At 39.8% G+C, this 21,244-nt stretch overlaps 1 protein-coding gene across 3 annotated transcripts in view; it reads left to right on the top strand.

The window, feature by feature from the left end:
- Window positions 1-21,244, top strand: part of NOX4 (NADPH oxidase 4) — a 104,911-nt gene that overhangs the window by 71,964 nt on the left and 11,703 nt on the right. For 2 of the 3 annotated variants that reach the window (XM_062020370.1, XM_062020371.1), the window contains one exon: window positions 20,737-20,856. The exons of the other annotated variant lie outside the window; for it this stretch is intronic. In XM_062020370.1, the coding sequence (XP_061876354.1) occupies window positions 20,737-20,856 (120 nt within the window). The remainder of the gene's footprint in view (window positions 1-20,736; window positions 20,857-21,244) is intronic. 3 annotated transcript variants of the gene reach the window in all.

Below are 21,244 nucleotides of genomic sequence, written 5' to 3'. Positions count from 1 at the left end.
AAGATGTCTGTGCACTGGAATGGCTGGAAGAAGTTTTCTAGGATATGCATGCACATTGTTCTGGATTCTCTGGGGTAAACGTGTCAAACATGCTTTGCACTCCTGGGTGATGAGAGGCAAAAGGCAGCATCTTTTTATAGTCCTTGTATTTGCCTGAGTTTATTCTGCTGGCCATGGAGCAAATACCTATTGTGGCACATGGAAGAGATTATAGAGAGGCCTGAGTTTACAAAGATGAAGGCTCGTAAAGCCACAATACACATCACCTTGACTTCCTTGACTACTACTGTGTGTCCACAAGTAGCATGGCATCATAGTTACAGTTATTGAGGAAGGAATATGGAATTGTGTTTTCCCATAAATGCCTGCAGTAGAGTGTCTTAATGAAACATCTTCCACTGCACGTAGCTACAGGTTATTGTACTAGCAAAAGCACTCCAATCCAGGCAGGCCAAGTGACTTGACCTCAAGTGATTGTCAGAGGATAAAATACATGGATCAGAAATCAGATGTCACTAGGAATCCCTTCATCCACTTCATCAGGAAACCTACTCATGCACAGGGAGAAATGTTTTAAGGAGAAAATCTGTCTCCTAGTTGACATGAAGCCATTGCTATGTCCATGAGGATTTACATTCCTGAAACTAAGAATAAAGCTGCAGCTGTGGGCAGCCAAGTGGGTTGGGGAGCACCCGCCTGGGGAAAGCACGCTAACATACTTGCAGCTTGTTCCTTCCTTACTCCATGACCGTGATGAAGTCACTGAGGTGAGTTACACCAACATGATCATGCCTCTCAACAAACAAAACTTGTTGCAATGAGTCTTATCCCTAGTCATTACATTGACAGCAGCAGGACTCCTGCATCTCATAAAAACTTTTCAGAGTTTCACTCTTAGCACATTTCTGCTGGAGTTTTTCTCACACTGATATCAAGCTCATGCTTTACTTGATTTCCTATTTAACTGATGATGTTCCCACTGTTTTATCAGATGGTTTCACTCAAATGCAAGAACTCTTCTAGTGCTGACACAGGCTATGGGAGATTGCTCCCAAATGCTTATTAATTGGGCTGTAGAGTACAGGATGTGACAGGGTCGCTGGTGATAGCAGCAGGGGCTTAGGTCTCTCCATCCCACTGGAGTCTTTTGGTCTTTTCCTGCTGACTCCACTCCACTCCTGACTGCCTGTGCTATATGCATAAGGGAAGGATACACAATTACCTTGCAAATGAGAGAGAAGTCTCTTGTAGTTGGGCCTGATAAGGTCAAAAGAAAAAAAAACCCAACAACATAAAACAACCCAACAAAAGAACAGAATAATAAGGAAAGTGATAAAAGAAGTGCTGGAGTGAGAAATTAGGTTGGTGGGTGAACAAGGCAAGAGAGGGGCTGACACTGTGTGAAACAGCACTTGAGAGGGATGTGCCAGAAATGCTGCTGGCATTACAGGTTTTTAGCAAATGTATCTGTATACAAGTGAGCTGCACTTGATATTTTCAAGACACTGTTGAAATCCTCAAATAGGTATGTGAGGTTTTTGGAGTGGTTATTTGCTTCTTTCTTTTTTTTCTTTTTTCCTTTCAGAAATACTTGCAGTCTTCATTCTTATCTTCTGTGGATTTGGTGGAAAAGTTCTTGGATGATTCATAGATTTTAAGAACAGAAGGAGCTGTTATATTCCAGCTGAGTCCCTTCTTAACATAAGCCATAGAGCATTACCCGATAATCCCTGCAGCAAACTTCTGGTTAAACTGGAGCATGAATTTAGAAAGACACTTAGTCTTTAAATTGAGATCTTAGAAACTAGAAAATTCACAAGTCTTTAGATAGTTTGTTTCACTTGTCAGTTGCTTTGCATATGTATAACATTAATGTCTTTAACGTCATTTTCCAGCCTCTGCCATCTCACTGTATCATTTTTTGCTGAGCAGGAAAGTCCTATACCATCTGAAAATGACACCTCTATATAAGAGATTGGAGGCCATTTGAAAACTTGCCTTTTTCCAGGACAAATTGAACAATTACCTAAAAAGGTGTTTCTCTCTAATAATTTGATTCTTTTTAAAACCTTTTTGATTTGTTTTTTCTTTTTAAACACAAGCAGGAATTAGGAAAGTGTTTTGGTAACTTTTTATAGTGTGCATGTAGAAAAATAACAGCAGTTCTTTGTAGTCAAATAGAGAGACAATGCTACCTGCTTGAACAAGGGGTTTGGACTTGATAGATGATATTTAAAGATCCCTTCCAACCTCTACCATTCTGTCATTCTCTGATTCTATAAATCAGGCACTGTCTTATTATTTAAATGTAATGGCAAAGTGTTGGACTTTGGAGAAAAAAAAATGAACTTAGAACCTAGCAGGTGTAATGAAATAACAGAGTATACCAAATATATTTACTTTCCATCAGTCATAAACTTACAAAGCTTTCTTCAGCATATATTCCTAGTGAATTAATGTAGACTTCTTGTGTAGACATAGAAAACCAGTCATTTTCATGTCACAAAACCCCAGAAGATACAGAATCTTGCTTATATATATATATATATATAATTATCTTCAAATACATATTTCTGAAGGTCATCTTTGAAAAGCCACTGAAAGTTTCTACTCAAAGCCAAACGGTGTTAGTCAGTTCTCATCCTCTAGTAGTCTAGATAAATAGTCAGAAGAACATTAGTGACCTAAACCATTGTGCCATTCTGGTTCCCAATTGCTACTCATTTTAATGGTAATGGATCTGTGATGAATATGTGCCAATTTACTACAGCTTGAGATCTGAGCGAGGAAACAGATAGTTCATAAATAATACACCAGGAATAAAAATTGTGCCTTATTTATAACTGTCTTGAGAATGTTTTTGATTTTAGAGGAAAAACAATTTGTGTCTTAAGTAGAGAAAGTAGTGAAGTTTGGCTTCTTGAAGTGGTGATGCTCAGGAAGTGCATCTGCTGAAATTCCCCCTGAATCCCACGTTCAAGCGTGCACAACAGCAGCTCACAGCATCATGGCCTAGAAACCTAATTCAGTTCATATTAGAAACAAGGTCAACATCTGCCTTTGGTGTTCAGTGAGGGAAAAAATCGTCACCTATGCATTCATCACTCAGTCTTTATTGTAAAGGCAAAGAGATTTTTAGTTTTAAAAAGAGGGAGAGAACTTTCACAGAGTGATTTTCTATAGCAGGCTTTCTGTGAAGTGCTTTACAAAAGATGCTCTGTTGTTACAGAGGAGAAACTGAGGCATGGACCTCCAATGTGAGTTACCAGTGTTACCTAGGATCAGATCTCCTGGGAAAGAGGCCAGAAATAGAAATCAAGTCTTCCACAGTCCCTTCTGTTGTGTGCAATTGGCTATCTTGTCTAAAATAACATCAATCCTCTTTCCCACTGCAAAAATACATGTCCTGTCCATATTGCTGAAATCAGATGGGAAAGTGCCAAATGAAGGAGCCTTTCAGAAAAGCCCACACAAGCACTTTAAAATGCTTTGTGTAGCATTGTACATTAAGCATGAAAATTCCTGATTTTGAAGTGCTCTGAGAATTATTTCTAAATGCAGGCTGGAAGCTAACTGTCTCACCAGGAGCACTGAGCCCTCAGGAAACCTGGGGCTCAGAGAATTTTGATTACTTGATTAAAAAAAGATACCTGCATGAGGAATCTGTAATGATATTTAAAAGAAAGTCAAGCTGTTTATAGAGGAGAATGTTTATAGAGTGCTTTTTAAGTGGTTTGGGTTTTTGACTATTACTTTTAATTCTTTTTTTTTTTCCTAATGTGACTTGCAGTGATACCAGGTTATCCTGTAGAGCTTGCAGACCAGTGCAGGGTTGAGCTTCATGGCAGTGAAACATCCACTGTAGATAAATTACTTTTTCCTGTCCTTAAGGATTTTTATCAAATGGTAAGAACAACAGTGGCAATGGGGAAAAAGCTGGTAGCTGTTTATAAAGAAAATAGCAATAATGTTACTGGAGTAATCATATCACTAAAAATGCAGGCATTGTAGCTAGATTTTGTTGAAACCATACTTAAAGTGGGAAAAGGACAGTAATTCATACTGTGCACTACATGTTTGGGCTGAGATCCAACAAAGACTCCTGTAGACATAACCACATAATATCAAACAAGACCAAGTCAATATCTTGAAATATTTAGGACTGCACTTTAAACCCAAATGTGTGTCATAAATTCCTCAAGATAGAGCCTACATTTATTTAGAGTACCAGTACAATGCCCCAGTAACTTCCAGTGCAAAATAAAGACACTTTTGTTCTGTTTCCGAAGGCCTCAAGTTCAAGTACTGACAACACAGAGTGAACCAGTCCCCTTAAAGTCAAGGGGAATTTTCCTCCTATCTTCAGCAGGGTTCAGACTTGAAATCAAAGAACCTTTGAAGAAATAAGTACAAGTCTTTCAGACGTAGAGAAATGTGGGGAAAAACTTGCATCCTCAGAGATTTATGCAGCAACATACATGCAAAATTGAAGCTCCATATGCATACATATTCTCTTTTAAGTAGCAAGCAATCTCAAATTCAAGTTCAACTTGGCTCTGTTTATCCTGGCATAGTTGTGGCTCATTACCAAACATTAATTGTTTTATGCAAAAGATTACAATACTCACAATTGAGAAGGAGAAAGGGATGACTGAAAATAAAAGATGCCTAAACCTTTCAAAATATTTGAGACATGAAATCTTTACTTTCTTCAAAGTGAATGGTATAAGACAAAATATTACCACTGGTTTTTATTCTGCTATTTGGGGAGCATAAGCATGGTTCTTGATAAAACCTGCAGATTTAATTGATATATACCTGCCTACTGTGAGCAGCAGTGTGTGACTGTGGGGAATTATCTGCTTCCAAATGTCTTTTTAAAATGTTTTTTAAACGGCACAAACAGAAGTTATAGTAGTTTGATGCAGAAACTAGTGAAGTTCTTTGATTCATTATGCAAGAGAGAGTTTCAGTGATCCCTTCTGGCCTTATATTCAGTTTTGTCATAGTTTTAAAAATAATGGCTTATATTAGTTTAAAAAACAGTTTCACAATTACCATAGTTACAGAAATCCAAGCACCAGGCTCTTGAAAAAGGAAAACAAATTCTAAAGAGTTGTGGTTGTTTTACAGTAGTGACTTCCTCCCTGACTCTATAGATAAAAGGGAACAGCAGCGTTCATTCACTCCATACGCCTACCTGCACATTAGCAATTTAATTTTTGGTATCATGCTTTCAGTGAGGGACCGTCACTGAACAACCCTGGAGGCTGTTTTCTTTCATAGAACCTATTAAAGGAGGCAACATCTTTTCTTGGTGTTTTGTTAGTAAGTCTTGGTGAAAAAGGGGAAAAAGAAACATTCTAGCTACAATGAAGAGGAAAATGAACAATATTGTGCCCTATAACATGTGAAAGAAACTGGGAAAGAACAAGGAGTTGCCTACCATGTTGTCCTTTCTATTTCATGGAAGACATAAGCAAAACCTGTGTTTCTTGATCTCTAAGGAGGGCAGAAATTTAGCAACACTCTTTGTTGTTTTGGCCCTTCCCCAGGCAAGGTTGGAAGAAGCAAGTAAACTGTTTTATAAGTGTCTCAACTGTAGTAAAAGTCCCTCTTTATGCTGTTTAATGCACAGAAAACAGCATACATTGCTATTGTCCCTGGGGGAGCAAAGTAAATGTATGCTCTGTGTAAGAGTAGAGGGAAGCATGAGCCAAATGGCATAGTTATCATAGAATCATAGAAAGGTAGGGTTGGAAGGGACCTTTAGAGATCATCTAGTCCAATCCCCCTGCAGAAGCAGGTTCACCTAGATGAGGACACATAGGAACATGTCCAGGCAGGTCTTGAAGACCTCCAAGGAAGGAGACTCCACATTCTCCCTGGGCAGCCTGTGCCAGGGCTCCCTCACCTGAGCAGTGAAATAGTTTTTTCTTATATTTAAATGGAACATTTTGTGTTTCAGCTTCATCCCATTACCCCTTGTCCTGTTGCTAGATACCATAGAAAAAAAAGATGCCCCAAGCTCATGACACCCACCATTTAGATATTTGTAAATATTAATAAGATCTTTTCTAGACTAAGCAGCCCCAGTTCCCACAGCCTTTCCTCATATGAAAAAAGTCCAGTCCCCTGATCATCTTGGTGGCCCTGTGCTGGACTCTCTCCAGAGGTTCTCTGTCCCTCTTGAGCTGAGGAGCCCAGAACTGGACACAGGACTCCAGATGAGGCCTCACCAGGGCAGAGTAGAGAGGGAGCAGAACTTCACTTGACCTGCTGGCCACATTCTTCTTGATTCATCCCAGGATGCCACTGGCCTTCTTGGCCATGAGGGCACATTGCTGGCTCATGTTTAGTTTATCATCAATCATGATGTTCTAGTTTTCCATAAAATGGGCAAGGATGGATTGCTCTCATCAGGACACAAGCCTAGATTTCAATTTTAGCAACCTTTTAATCGGTGGCACTGGTGGAGCAGTTTAATTCTGAGTGCTAGGCTCTTGGGTATATATGTGAGACGTCACATTTCCTTTTCATGGAACACGCTGGGCTTTAAGCTCTTGTCGATAATCAAGGGCAACAAGAGGACCATGTTTATCTAATAGCTGTCCCCTGTCTCTTCTGAAAAATGAATATATCTGGGCTGTGGGATGCCAACTGGACCTCCCTGAAATGAGCATCCACAAGTAAACATGTACCTCAACCCCATCTGGTGGAGGAATATATCTCAGCATCTAGGCTAGAGCATAGCTCACAAGTTACTACCAAGTCTTAAAAACTGGCAATGGTATAAAATCCATTTAATCCTATAGAATGTTATAGCAGATGGTAATGATTCTCAATCATGGGGACCAGAGTTGGCTGCTGGCATATTGTGCCCAGCAGGCCAAGCCTAGCCTTAAGGAAAGTTCTTCTTTCAAGTGGTTTGTAAGAATCACAAGTGCTTTTGAATGGCCAGACAGCTAGCAGCTGGAAAACATTGTTAGCAGCTGCGGAACAGCAACAGGCCATGATATTAGCTGCCAAATCCTTTCTGAGTGTTGCCTAATCAGCTAGCTGAGGCTATTCATGAACAGAACTGGAGACTGAAGTAGATAAATCCTAAGAAAAAAGCTGTTTGAATAGAAGATGTTGGATGGGGAAGATAAACTGGGTCATATTGAGAGTTCCTGATTTATTGTTTTTCAGTAGAAGAATTCTGTGGATTACGGATTTGGGAGAAAATTACCAGCCTAAGCATCTGCACCTATAGTGAGTGAGGTGACTAGCAATGTTTTTCTCTGGTGTTACAAATGTACTGACACTTCTGGCAGAACTGGGCCATGCATTTTCTTGTGCTTCATCCCCAGGTGTATTTTTGACTTGGATGAGGCAAATCACGTAGTTGTAATGTTATCTTCTGAAGGAGTCATAAGCCTTATGTTCTATGTATTTGGGCACTGTGAATATGAAATTCTGTGATCCTGATAATCTACCAAGAGTATATATCTCCTGCCACTGCAGTTTGCAAGGGAAGCAGATCTAGGATTTCAACTAATCACTCAGTAAGAGTCTGAAGTACGTTGGAGAGATCCCACTCAGTTTGCCCAAATCTAGGAAACTGGGACTTTGTTCTAGCTGGTATAAGATGAAATCTGTCAGAAGCGTGAACTGAACTCAGACTTTCCATAATTTTTTAGTATAAGCTGTAAGAAAGACTGGAAAGTACCAAAATCAGTTAGTTAAGGTGATACAGTAGGCAATTCACTGACTGTGTCGGTGTTTCCATTTGGGAGGGGAGGGGAAGGGGCTGCTGTTCTGAAGGATCACAGCTGATCTGCATAGTGTAAAAGTCATTGATTACATGTTCCAGTTATGTCTGAGTGAAATGCTGTGCTACTTTCCATCCAGAAAGTCTATTTTCTGAAGGACAGTCATGATATGCCAGACTCTCTCTTGTCCTAATTTTATTTCAAGGAGACGACATGAAATTTTACTTCAGCTGACACACATAAAACTTGCTGGTGAACTAAAGAAAAAACCCTTACGTTTGGTTTCTGAAGGGCTTAGAAGGGAGCAGTGATGCTGAATATTGTGTGATCAGAGTTCAAGAATGGAGGGAGGAAAGGACAGCAGGAAGGAGGAAAAGACAGATGTAGCTTTCTGGTTTGTGCACAGTCTGTGCATTACATTGGAAAAAGATACTTTAATTCAGAAAAACAGCTTTACCTTATAGGATCAGAAGAGCAAAATATAATGAGTTTGTTCAGATGTGTTAGGGCACTGATTGTATTGAGAGCCTCTGGGCACTGCACTTCTGTGACAGACAAGCCGTGCTGGTATTGATGGACAACTCAGATCTCCTTTTGTCTTGTGTTGCAGAGGCAGGTTCAAGGAATGTTTTGCAAGTTTATTTTTGGATTGCTGTGTCCTCAGGAGAAAACAGGCTGTGAGTTCCACGTCTCCAAAGCTTCCTTCACCCATGGTGTCATCAGCACACAGTTGAGCATCTAATTCCAAGCTCTAAGTGCAGCAGAAGGGCTGTCCCCTGTGGTACAGTCCCTGCTTCCCTCTTTCAGTCGCCACAAGCAGCAGTTCTGAGATGGGGAACTTTTCTGGCTTTCAATGCCCCATCTGCAGCAACAGTTTTGCTGTTTGAAAACCTTTTGTGTGTGTGTTATCTGTATGTGTTTTGCCTTCACATTGTTAGATGACAGTAACTAACTGTGTAGTGGTTGATGGTTAGCTTTTTCTTGGTGCAGATTTGCAGTGCAGTTAAGGAATCTACTTTAAGGGATTGTTGCAAAAAGCAATTATCAAAACCTGAGCTGGCTCTCAAGTCATTTGATAACAAAATAGATCAGGTCGGCTGCAAGCAGCTCTAGATAGCATCACTGGAGGTTAAGAAACCCATTTATCTCTGCATTGATTGTGCCAGCTGAACGTAGTCAGATGAACCCCCCTCACTGAATTAAATTTGTTGTTAGTTATTTGGCCCTGCACTTGGATTCTGGCACCAGTGAATAGCATCTGCACTGTTTGGGAATGTTTTGGCAATAAAGAGCCAATTAAATTTGGCATGGTCCCTTGTTCTATCCTTCTTCTGTCCAAGGAGAAGACTCATGGCTGAAATATTTAGAATCTATTGAACAACAACAATAAAAAAAAGGTGTCTCAATTTTTCTGAGATCTATTTTGATCTGCACTGAAGGTCCCTTGAAGAATGAAAGTTCGAGGGACATTGCACCATAAAACTTGTTCATAGTAAAACAATAATATCAAAAGTGCTTCAGAATCATACATGGTTTTATTACCATTGGGTCACTGGTGGTAAAAAACCCCTGTGCATTCAAGTATTTGAACAGTCTCATATAAGGTTAACCAGAGTGATGAAACAGAATTAACAAGGAAGTAGCAGTGCTGTGTGCCTTTATCCACAGTCATCTCTACCCTTTCTTTCACTCATTTTTCTTGGCAAGACTTCCCCAGTGAGATATGAAGCTCTCTCAGCCCTTTTTTAAACTTTGTATCAGATAGATCTGCAAATAAAAGCCATCAGTTGGATAGATGGAAGTGTAAAACACCAAATCTCTAGAAACACTCCTTTGTGTAATGTCCTTCCTTTCATTTGCTCATTAAGAACAGTGATCCATATATTGATGTTGTTTATGACCATCATTAAAGGTGTATCTGTGAGTCCCACAGACTTTTAATGAAACCATTGTTGCAGTACTCTTCTGTGTTTGAGAAACATAACTGTTCCTGTTGTAACAGATAGATGCTGTCACACAGTGTCAAACTGACTTGCCCAGGTTCTCCTAAGGAAGATATGGCAGAGGGCAGCTTGGGTCCCAGCACAGCACCCAGGCTGCTGCAGTCATCCTTCCTCTTCATGCTCTTTGTAAAGTTTTTATCCCATGGGGCAAAGTACTTTTTGACTAGAGACCTTTTGTTACTTCCACTATAGAAGTAGCACTAATAACATTAGAAATATGTGATGGTGGCAAGCAGTTCATGAATATTATAACCATTGTGAAAAACATAAATGCAGTTTTAAGAATCTCAAAAAGGAACAGCCAGCAAGCTCAATTTTCACTTCAAAAATTTGTTTAAATTACAGTTATTAAGGGAATCTTTAAACAGAAAGCGAGTGAATTGTATGTGAAACAATGAAACCACTGATCACAGCTGACAGATACATGATCTCCTCAGAAAATCAGATTCAGTAGATACAGAGAACCTAGAGCTCTGAGAACCATTGAGAACCATTTACTTGCAAATACAGGTACCACAGAAGGATAAATAGTAAAAAGTAGACAGTATATATATCCACTTGTATAGTGGAATCTGCTTGATTATATACCTTTCATTACTGCATAACTAAATTCTGAGATCCTGGCATTCAGTGGAATTTTTGCCATTTGTTTTGTCCTGGAATCAGATTTGTTTGTTTGTTTCTTTGTTTGTGTTTTCTATAGAGTTTAACAAAGTATTGTCTAAATAAGAACACAACACAGTATTAAAAAGAATAAGTCAACACTTACGGGTGTTAAGTGGCAAATAGTTCTTAAGCAGACTTAAGCAGACTAATTTTTAAAAGGGATGAAGTATCAAATATGCAGCAATTCATCTTGGGACTTGTTCTTTTCAATATATCAAATAATGAATGACAAGGAGGGAGATGTAAACATGAAGTTAATTAAATATTCAGATGATATTGGGCCAGGGAGGGTAGTATATCCCAGAGCAGAGGGATTGAAATTTCTGAATGATCTGGCAAATTTCAGGAAGTGAATAGATGAAAAGGAAGATGACTTGAAATAGGCAGAAATATCAGACAGTTCACCAAGAGAGAAATTATCATAATTGAAGAAGAAATAGTGACGTGGGGTAGGGGAAGCATTAGGATCAGACTTAGCACTTTATAACAGCCTTTTGTGTGCTTATTATCGAGAGCATTAAACTGATTAAATTAAATATTCCTGATCTTGTGGAGAAGAGATCTAAGAATGTGCTACTACCTGGTTTCACCAAAAGGAAGAACATAGCTGAGGATGTATATTACATTCTGGAAATGGCAGTGGATTGTCATCAGGGGAATGGAATTAAAAGGCTGAATTTCTCTTCCTCTGTGACTAATCAAAAGTGACATTTGAGGTCAGGCTTGAGGCACAGTCCTGTGATCCTCATTTCACAATGGCAGTGAACATTGCCCAGAGGATGCCAAGGGAGTTCGGCTTTACCACTGTGGAGCTGCAGAGCACATAATTTAAACAAGTCTCATGAGTCAAGATGTGCTGTGTCTCTCTAGAGTGACAAGGCCAGTCACACACAGTGGGCACACACAGTCGGATTTCTCTGTATGTACACAGAGCAACTTCAGGGTCTGGGTCAATAGGAACTGGTTATTGGACCTACAGGAAATGTCCTTCAGCTTAGACTCTGTCTCTGTGCCAGATATATTCTGCTGTGATGTCCAGCCTCTGTTCGCTTCAGTGCTTCATAGTCACCTTGCCCTACAGCAGTATTTCACAGCCAGTGGGTTGTAACCTTCAGGACATTTGTGAAAAGCAAGAGTGAAAATTATATGTTTGGAGTGCTCTGTCTCTTACCAAGACACTTGCTCACCTGTCTTGTTCAGGGTCATCACCTGTTCTCAACTTCTTAAAACTCATAGAAATATTAAAAATAAGACACTTTTCTGTCATCATGGATACTTTTACAGCACATAGAAAGGTAAAAGCTGGAAGGAATTTAAAAATTCAAGGGATGAAAAATTCTTTGCTTTGAGTAACCCGGGAGACCAGAGGGCAGTGCAGAGGCATGCTTGTGTGTCTACAAAGGTAGTAATAATGACACTACCACTTATGAATAATGATGCCATTATATAGAGCCTTGGCAGGATTGAAACTGGAATTGTAGGTGGTAATGGCTGTTCCCTCTAAAAAACAGAACTTCAAATAAGAAGTTGGAGCATATTCAGAGTAAAACAATGAAGAATTCATGATGGTTAGAGATGCATTGAGCTCATCTGTTATGTAATTCAGTATATTTTCTGGTAGCTTGTTAAGCCTCTACCCATGAATCTATATGCTGATTCATCTACAGGCTTATGTTGTCTTCAGAAATTTCTTCTCCAAGTTGAGTGATCTCATCCTTAAATTGCAATTTTACTGCAATTGTGTATGGTTCACTCTAGTGTTCAGGAGGTATTCTTTCTTTCCATTTTGGCCTTGCCAGTTTTCTACATCCCTTTCCAGATAAGAGACCGTTTGCCTAAGGAGAAAAGCTTGTCTGACCATCAGTGAACATCTGGAAGCCATCTGAAGTTGCAGACCTCACTCCTCAACTTTCAGAGCAGCATTTAGAGAATTTCTTTCCAGGTTTCCTGGCAGCTAAATTCAAGCAAAGATATTTTACAGACCCCCAAAACAATAACTACTTGTTTCATGAAGCTGCCCTGAAGTTAACTTATTCCTATAGGCCTGTTCACTGGCCTGTATAGGATGTGAGGCTCATGGAGTGCATCTTTCCTTAACGGAAGTGAATCTGTGAGAGACATTTCCTTACAGAGAAAAGATAGTCTTGTGACTGGACTAAGTTACTTTCCTTACCCAGTGCACATCCAAAGACAGAAAAGAGTCAGCAGTGAGATATGACAATTTTTCTTGAGGTTTTATTACATTTTTAGGTAGTATATTTGTGATTATGTTTGCTATACATTGAGGATCTCATTTGATTGCAGGATTAACTACTTCATTCCAACTGCAGAATTTGTTGTGAGATTTGTCCTTTGGTTTTTTTCTTCTTATTCTCTTCATTTGAATTCTTCATCTCTAATTAATCCAAAGAGCCTGGGTGAACTGCCTCTGTAGGGAATTGTGATATGCTCAGCCTTGTCTTCAGATTGATTTGCTGCCAACTGAATCTTCCAGCACTCTAGTAAACTGCTTCTCTCCTTCCCTTTTGTTTTTGCAGATACCTAGCTAGTACTTCAATTTCTGCACTTGACATCCTTAGGGTTTGTCAGCAGGTGCCAGCTTTTCTTTCCCCAGCTCTAAGTTGTCTTGGAGTTTGTCTGGGTAAGCCTACTGGCAGTGTGAATGTCTAGTTAGAGTGGTCTTCTTTTCTCCCCAAAAAAATCTATTTTGACCTTTGGTGTAATATCCCTCTCAAATATATTTCTAAGTGCAAACCAGCTGCCAGGAGTAGGAGACCCCTGCATCTCATGTATGTACTAGCTGGCAGGCTTTCCTGAGTCCTGAACTAAAAACAGACTTTTTACTTCACTTGAAAATACCCAAAGCCTGGATGAGGGAACTGCATCAGTCCCTTAGTGATGGTGAATGTGTAATGATTCTGAGAAAGACTAATTCCATCTACTAGATGGCAACCGTGAGATGACCACGGAAGGGAACAGTGTGGGCTAGAAAAAGCTTCTTGTAAATATTGAAACAGACTGATGGTCAAATATAGAAATGGATTGCTCTAAAGCAGAAATACTGTTTGCAGTGAGATGGGCAGATAACTACAGTGCCAGTGAATGAATTATGGATAAACATGGCCAACACGTTCAACCTGATTGTGGTTGCAGGTCTGCAGCATCTTGTAATTTAATAATGTAACAATCTACATCTTCAGAAGGTGAGTTACAATAGGTGGTCCAGTCACAACAATTATTCTTTTTATTTTAATTTGTTAGCTGAGGCAAAATTGGAGACAAGTTTACAGATACAAAATAGATACTATAATTGGTTAGGAAATAAGTGGAAAATTGGATTTCCTGTTATAATAAAATTAAATCATGTCTGATCTTAATGGAATACATTTTGGAAACACTTTCTAAAAATGACAGTAAAAAGGCTGCTATGGAGAAGAATTAATGCAACATTAATTAAGAATAATGACCCAAGCATTTAGTACAGAATTACCTGTCCTTTCAGAGAACAAAGTTGACCAAATACATAATTATATTTGTTTCTAGTTCTCACAGTGGTTTTCTAGACCTGCTTAGTGAAATGATTGGGTTAAACTGTTGCTCCTCTCTTGTGATCGTCAGAAATGAGTAACAAAAAATAAGGATTCTCCAAAAATAATTTGGGCAAAACTTAGACACTTTTATTCAGTTCTGAGGAAGATGAACTTGATCTAAGAGTTTGCTGTCAGATTGCTGAGGAGCCCTGAACAAGGAAGAGCCATGCCCACACGCTTACGTGCTTATTGTCTGTCAGTTGTGCAAGTCTTGATTTCTCTTGCCTTCAGTGGAAGTTCTGTCTCCATGCTTTTTTAAAATTGTCATTCATGGTCATGAGGTTCTTTTCTCCTTCCCTACCATCCTCCTCATTCCTCTGTTACAAATCCAGTTCCCCATAGGTAGTTGTACAACTTTTGCTGCTCTAAGTGTTCCAGCCTACTCCAGTGGGATCTGAACCTGTACAGTGTCTCATAGGAAACTATGGATTGCAGTTCAGGGTTTACAGCAGAAGCTTTATCCATGAAAATGCAGGTGCCTGCTCTGCTTTTCCACTTTCTTGCCCTTGTCATCATGCCTGCAACTTGTTTTCTCTTGCTAAGGATGTTGTAGAAACAGAAAATAATCTTCAGTCATCTCTAGGCCCTTGACAGTATAAAGGTGAAGAATGGGTGATTTCGTTTTATTTTTGCCCATCCAGGGAGAAATAAGTGGAACTGAGATGTACTAAACCCAATGGCTTCTCTAGAATTTTTAAAATAATAATAATTTGGCATGTTCCTGTGAGAAGAAAATCTGATGCTAATTAATTCTACAGGGTTTTGAGCCATCTATGTTGTTATAATTGGCTGTTTCACTAACTGATGAAACTTCTACAAGCTCTAGTACGTATTGTAAGAATATGTCTGAAGTTGAAAGGAAAAAATGTGAATAATCAATCAGAAATTAAGCTCAAGCAGTTAAAAAAATGAGAGAATGCTTAATGAAATCTGAATTAGAATCTAATGCTCTGCAATCTTGCGCAAAATAGTATATCAAGTTAATTGGACCCTCTGGGTTTTGCAAGCTTACTTGTGCAAGGGACTGCTGTTTTCTTTAATGAAAACATCATCCTTCACAATGTCAGGAGAACACATGGGAACCTCTGATCTCACATGCCAGATGTCACGTTTTCTTACACTTTCAAACTTTGAAAGCCGTTGTAGTTTTGGAAATCCATACAAACCAAGGATAATAGGATGATGCGCTTTGTTCAGTGGTGGCTTTTTGTCTGTAAAATGTTGTTGGTACTGAAGTCCTGTCAGTAATCAAAAGCCCACTGGAAAAACAGTATCAGAGTGTATGCTTATTAATCAAGGCTTAAATAATGACGTGAAGTGTCAGATGTTGACTTCAAAAGGCGAAGCAGCTGTCTTGATTTCTCCTCCAGAAAATATTTGAAAGTCTTCGACAGTAGTAAGTGCAGCTTCTTAGAAAAACAAGATCACGTGATTAGTTGTAGCGAGTTTTTTCGTGAAAACTGGGAATTGACCACCAAAGTGGTCTGGAACACTCCTGTAGCCAGTCTTGCTTTATGCAAGCCTACTGTATGAAAGTTTGCATCTGACATGTTCCAGAATTTGATAGTTTCTAGTAGCTCTTTGCTTATCTGTATTATCCTAGTGCCCTGAAGAAATAGTTGTGCATTACTAAGCCATCCTGATACATACAATCACACAGCAGAGAGACCATCCTGACCAAAGCAGCTTAAACCAGAACAGGAGACGATGGATACAATCAAGCAGTAAAATTCAGGGAAACAGTGAGACAGTATTGGGCCAGAACATGAATGAGCTACAGTGGGCACATTAACAGCCTAACTGCTGTCAACTTCTGGCTTGTTGAGATTTTAGATATTAGAGTAGAGAGGAATTTGAAGGGAGATAATGAAATAGCTCTGCAGATGTTTACATAGATTTCCTCCCATGTGTGAAAGGCAGTGTGGGAGGAACATGAAGACACTTATTTGAATATTTATCACGTGGGGGTGGAGGCTGATATTGTGGGTTATCAGAGGGAGGTGATGGCATCTCTCTGGTGCATAAGAGATAGAGCAGCAGAAGAACCTAAGGAGGCTCTTCAGCCATTAGTCAGTCAGTTCCTTGGAGTTCTCAGACCGTATCTGTCATGGCTGTACTGAGCTGTGGTTTTGGTGGCACAAGTGAAAGAGAAGAATGAGCATGAGAGGAGGATTGTTCAATTGATTTTGTTGTGACTTTAGAGAACTTTATCCAAATCTATTAAAGTAAGTGACATGGACTTTCATTAGGGAAGCAGGAGAGGGTTTCAGCTCCAGCTGAAGACATCTAAATGTAGGTGTCTGTGTGAGCTAGGTGTCAAAGCTCCAGTTATCTCAGTGGATATCTAGGTCTGGATTTGGGTGCCTCAGGCTAGGTGTTTAGTGCTACTTCAATTCTCTTTGGCCTTTGGTTGCCTTTCCATAGGGACACTGACCTCTAATGTCCTGTTGAGTTTGGTCAGTACAGTCAGTAGACATAGAGAGCAATTCATCACATCCCAAATCTCTCTTTAGGCTCCATGAACTGCATTTCTTTTGACTGTATCAGGGACTTACTCAATATGCTCACACAAAGATGCCTGCACCTGGATCTTAGTAACAAACTAAATACTGCTCAAAGATATAAAGTCTTATACTGATGAGTAAAATCCTTGCTCTGTTGACATTGATAAGAGTTTTGCCACAAACTTCAGTCAGGCCACGACTTCGTGTGATGTAGGCACTACTTTGTATCCAAGCATTTTGTTCAACTTGCAAATGATGATACTTCTTTAATTAAAATTTCTTACAAGCTCTTGAACTAACTCCCCTGTCCATCTGTTGTTCCACTTAATATCCCAGATAATGTCTCACAGTAGCTCCCAAAGAGCCTGGAAAAAAGATATTGTCAGCATTTACAGTTGGGTAGAGAAGTACAGTGTAAGCATTAAACTTTTCCAAGGGCATATGCACCCTGAAGTAAAGGATGGGACTGATGTCCAAGTCTGACAGAGGTGCAAGCAAGTGTCTCCATTATTAGGCAGTTCCTAATGGAAGTTAATAACTTGGGTCTCAAAGGCAATGCGGTTGACTGTGTCCCTGAGACAGTGTCTGTTGGTTTAGGGACAACCCCATGTTAGTGCAGTTCATTACCCAGCACTGGAACAAGCTGTCTTGGTGCTTGTTGGGATAGTTTTGTACTGCAGAATGTAAGTTTGCTTTAAGTAAGAAATGTGCTCACTAGCTGTCTGTAAGAGGCTTTTTAATAATGTGCCCTGATTGTTTTAGTGATATTCTCTGTTTTGAGGAGCTTTTTTTTCTATTTGTGAGATAAAAAATTGTGCCAGAATAACTGAGAACACTCCTAAGACTGGAAATTAATACATGAACAACTTATTATTTGAATGTTTGCCTGAAGAGGGAATTTCTAATCTTCTAGTAAAACGCCATTCCCTTACTTCTTGTTAATTAAGTTAAAGCTCCAGGGGTAGGAGAACATAGCATGGTAGTGTGATATATCTCAGGCACAACTCAAGAAACAGAAAGTCATCTTAACCCCCTTGGCTTGTCTACCTTTTTGTTGAGTGCCGTGAGATTTCATGTGCAATAATGAACTGCTTTTTATGCCAATCTTTTCAGTACTACCAAATAGAAGGAGGAACGTGTTGACAGGAAGCAAAAGTTACATAATCTCTGCAAAAATCCATGCCTGAATCGCAGCTCTGTTCATCACTGCACTGTTTGATATGGCTTCAGGAGGTTCCTTTATTCTTCTGCCTTGAATAAAAGAAGGATCGGTTCCTAAATGACCACTTCCATCAAGACATTGGAGCCACATTGCTTTTAAATTATCCCCGTAGTAAAATGGGATTAAGTAGTGCATGTTTAAGACATCCAATGAAATCTTCCAGGGAGATCATGTTATCTTTGGAATCAGTCTTCTCAGGCAGTCATGTGGAGTTAACGCAGTGGCAATATTTCTCCAGGTTTTTCCCCATTTCCCTTTCTCACACTTGGAAGTGGTGGCTTCTGGCTGTTCTGCACTGGACCACATGCAGGCACAGCAGGAGGCTCTTGGCTTATCTGACTGCATTTGCTATCCAGACAACTGCTCTTCACTCCCTCAGAGGAAGACACAGTGGGCAGATAGAAATATTTTGCTTGCCAGATGGGGCTAATGGACCACAAACTGGAGCAATCTGACCAAAATACATATTTACTTGAAGGTTGTTTCTTGTGTTTCTGGCATGGAGTTATGCACTGTGCTTGACTGATTTTTGCGGTGACCAGATCTAGTTTTGAATATTTCAGCTCCTGATCACATCAGTGGTATTCAGCAGCACTCAGACTTTACAGGAATTGCTTCATCTCTTCTGAGATCAGGCATACATACATACTTCAGGTAGTCCTCAAGTAGCCTTAAGTGCAGTCCTAGCAAGTGGCACCCCTACAGTATCTGACTATTGTCACGTCCACTGAGGTAATTTCTGGAAGAATCTCCTTTGATGGTTTACTTCTGTTTTGTTTGCTTGTATTTTTCCCCAAAAATGTATGCTTTAAGTCCTGTATCTGAATATCTGAAGTGCCACTTGTGCAATGCAAGGAATTTCCCTCAGGCCTGTGCTTATGCCCTTCATACCTTTAGGAGTGATTCTCCAGATTTCACTAGCTAGGCTCACTGAGAGGGTTATTAAGCGATGGAATGGGTTGCCCAGGGAGGCAGCTGTCTACCTCTAGAGATATTCAAAAGACTCGTAGATGAAATACTGAGAGGTATGGTTTAGTGATGGGCTTGACACTATGAGGTGGGTGGTTGGACTCTGTGATCTTAAAGGTCTTTTCTAACCATAACAATTCTATGATTCTGTGATCTGATTAGGATAACATATGTATATAAGAGGTATGCCAGGAATGACAGTGGACTTCTGTTGCTGATCCTCATTATCCACTACACTGATACGCTGAAATTAGATCTCAGTTGAGAACTGTAATGTTTGTGGACTTCTCCCAAAATATCTCCTGGACCAGATTAATTTCAGAGTAATGACATGCTTGTCTAAATTTCCCCTGTTGCTTATTTAAATAAGATATGCTTCTTTACTTCCTCAGTCAAATGACAGTGACACGTTTAGAAGATCTCTTAAAGCAGCTGCTGCTGCACGCTGCACCAGAAATGATATCATTTCATTAGTGTAAAATAAACCTTCGTTAAGCAAACGGATTATAAAGTGTCTGTAGAATACTGTAGTGACTTCAAGACATAAAGATGGAAATAAGGATAAATACATTTAGGTTGAATACCAGCGATTAATTTTGCTTACTTAAAAGCCTCTGCCACCAGTGCTTCCACTGCCTTCTGATGATGGCTGTGGTAGGCCCAGTGTCTTCTCCCTTTCTCTCCAGGTAGGACACCAAGAGCCAAGAAAGAAGTTTATAAGACAGGGCATAGTTAAGGAGTAGCTTGTTTGCCTACAGAAAGTAGGTACTTATCTGTCTTTAGGTAAGACACTGTAGAAGTAGGAGCCAAACATAAGAGGCATCAAGATGTCAGCTGTAGTGAAGTTCTGGAAGAAATTTCCTAGAAAGGACCATATTGGCCAAAGACACCCAAACAAAACCAATGAATGTTAGAGCTTTTTTGAGGACTCAGACCAAAGGCTGACCTCAGTCAGCCTATCTGTGAGCAAATACTTAGTCACTGAGCTTCTGAATGCAGTGCTGGTCCCACTCCGCTCTGTGGTGATCCAGTGAGCCACTCATACGCAGAATGGATCCCGACCAAATGCACTGTTCAGGTTGTCTTTATAATAGTTTCTAAAGGTGAATTTACTACTGAAGCAATTGGTTTTCGATAGGTTGAATAGGAGTCAAGTGAATCTTATTAGAAATCTAACAGCATGTGAATTTTGAGATGTCTTTGGGTGGCCTTGGTCAGATTTTCAGCAGTACAGCAAAGATTTGAAGGTCAGACTTTTTAACCCTTTTTGAACACTTTTAAATTAGTCAACTGACTTTCCAACTGCATCTGAAATATTCAAAGCGAATTGGAAATGAGTCTGTCTCCTACACAATCTTCAAAAACAGGTAGAGAAAACTGTTGTAGTAACAAGAGACATAAGTTAAAGGGATCCAATTCAGTCATTTTTCTCCCTCTTCAGATACCCTGTGTGACTGGAGTAGATCACATTTCCAAGGGTCTGAGTGTGAAAGACTAGACAGAGGATAATTTGTTCCTCTTATACATTGCAGGATGTATATATGTCACCTCAACTCTTCTTTATTCCCTGGAGGCCCATGGAAGTCATTATGAGAAGCCAGGAAAAAAAGATCTTTTTTGACCCTTTGCCCACCTCAGCTGTTCTGATGTTCAAGAGATGAATCTCTTAGGCAGGCCAGACTTTCTTCCTGTGTATGACCCACCAAGCTGTTACTGTTTCTAGTGCAGCACTTGCTTTGCCCTCTAAGTGACACAAAAGACAATCATAATTTAGTAACCACTTGTTTGATTAGAAATAGCTCTTCTAATCATGGAATGTGCTAAGAGATTTTATGTTACAGTTTTTCATACCACCTGTACATGGGTTTCTCTCCATGTAAAGCTTTCCAGGAAAAATATTTTCACATTCTGCATCCCAAAACAAACAACAAATTGAAACAAATTCATTGAAGGGTTTTATAGCAGAATTTTCCCCTCTCTGATTTTAGCAGCTTTCTGTAAATGTGTTCTTTTTGTTTTTTAATGCAGACTGTATGTGGATGGACCATTTGGAAGTCCCTTCGAGGAGTCCCTGAACTACGAGGTCAGCCTCTGTGTGGCTGGAGGTATTGGAGTTACACCATTTGCATCAGTACTCAACACATTGCTGTAAGTGGGCTCAAACCTTTTCAAGCCATTCCCCCTAAATTTACTGTAATGGTACATGCCAGAAGGACTTTTAGAGTATTTCAAAACTTTCATTGGTGTTACATAGGTGCATGATTCCTTGGAGAGAGGCAGAGGACTGAGATGTCTCCTGAAGAGGGAGTATCTCATGCGTGCATTGTAACCCAAAGAGTTGTGTCAGAGTTGTATCAGTAATACACCTGCTTTGGGACAGTGTCACTGGCCTTTATATCCTTCCACCAGCCTCACCTGAGATTACACAGGTCACAGCTCTTCAGCTAGACCTGTTCTCCTAGACTCAGCTCAGATGAGGCTAAGGAGTATGACAGTGAGTTTTTGAGAGCCAAGTTGTGACAGACTTTCCGCTGGA

Source organism: Colius striatus, chromosome 1, assembly GCF_028858725.1.
Source record: "Colius striatus isolate bColStr4 chromosome 1, bColStr4.1.hap1, whole genome shotgun sequence".
Classification (NCBI taxonomy): Eukaryota; Metazoa; Chordata; class Aves; order Coliiformes; family Coliidae; genus Colius; species Colius striatus.
Note: the sequence above shows the minus strand (reverse complement) of the source record. Positions and strands in the feature narration are given on the sequence as shown.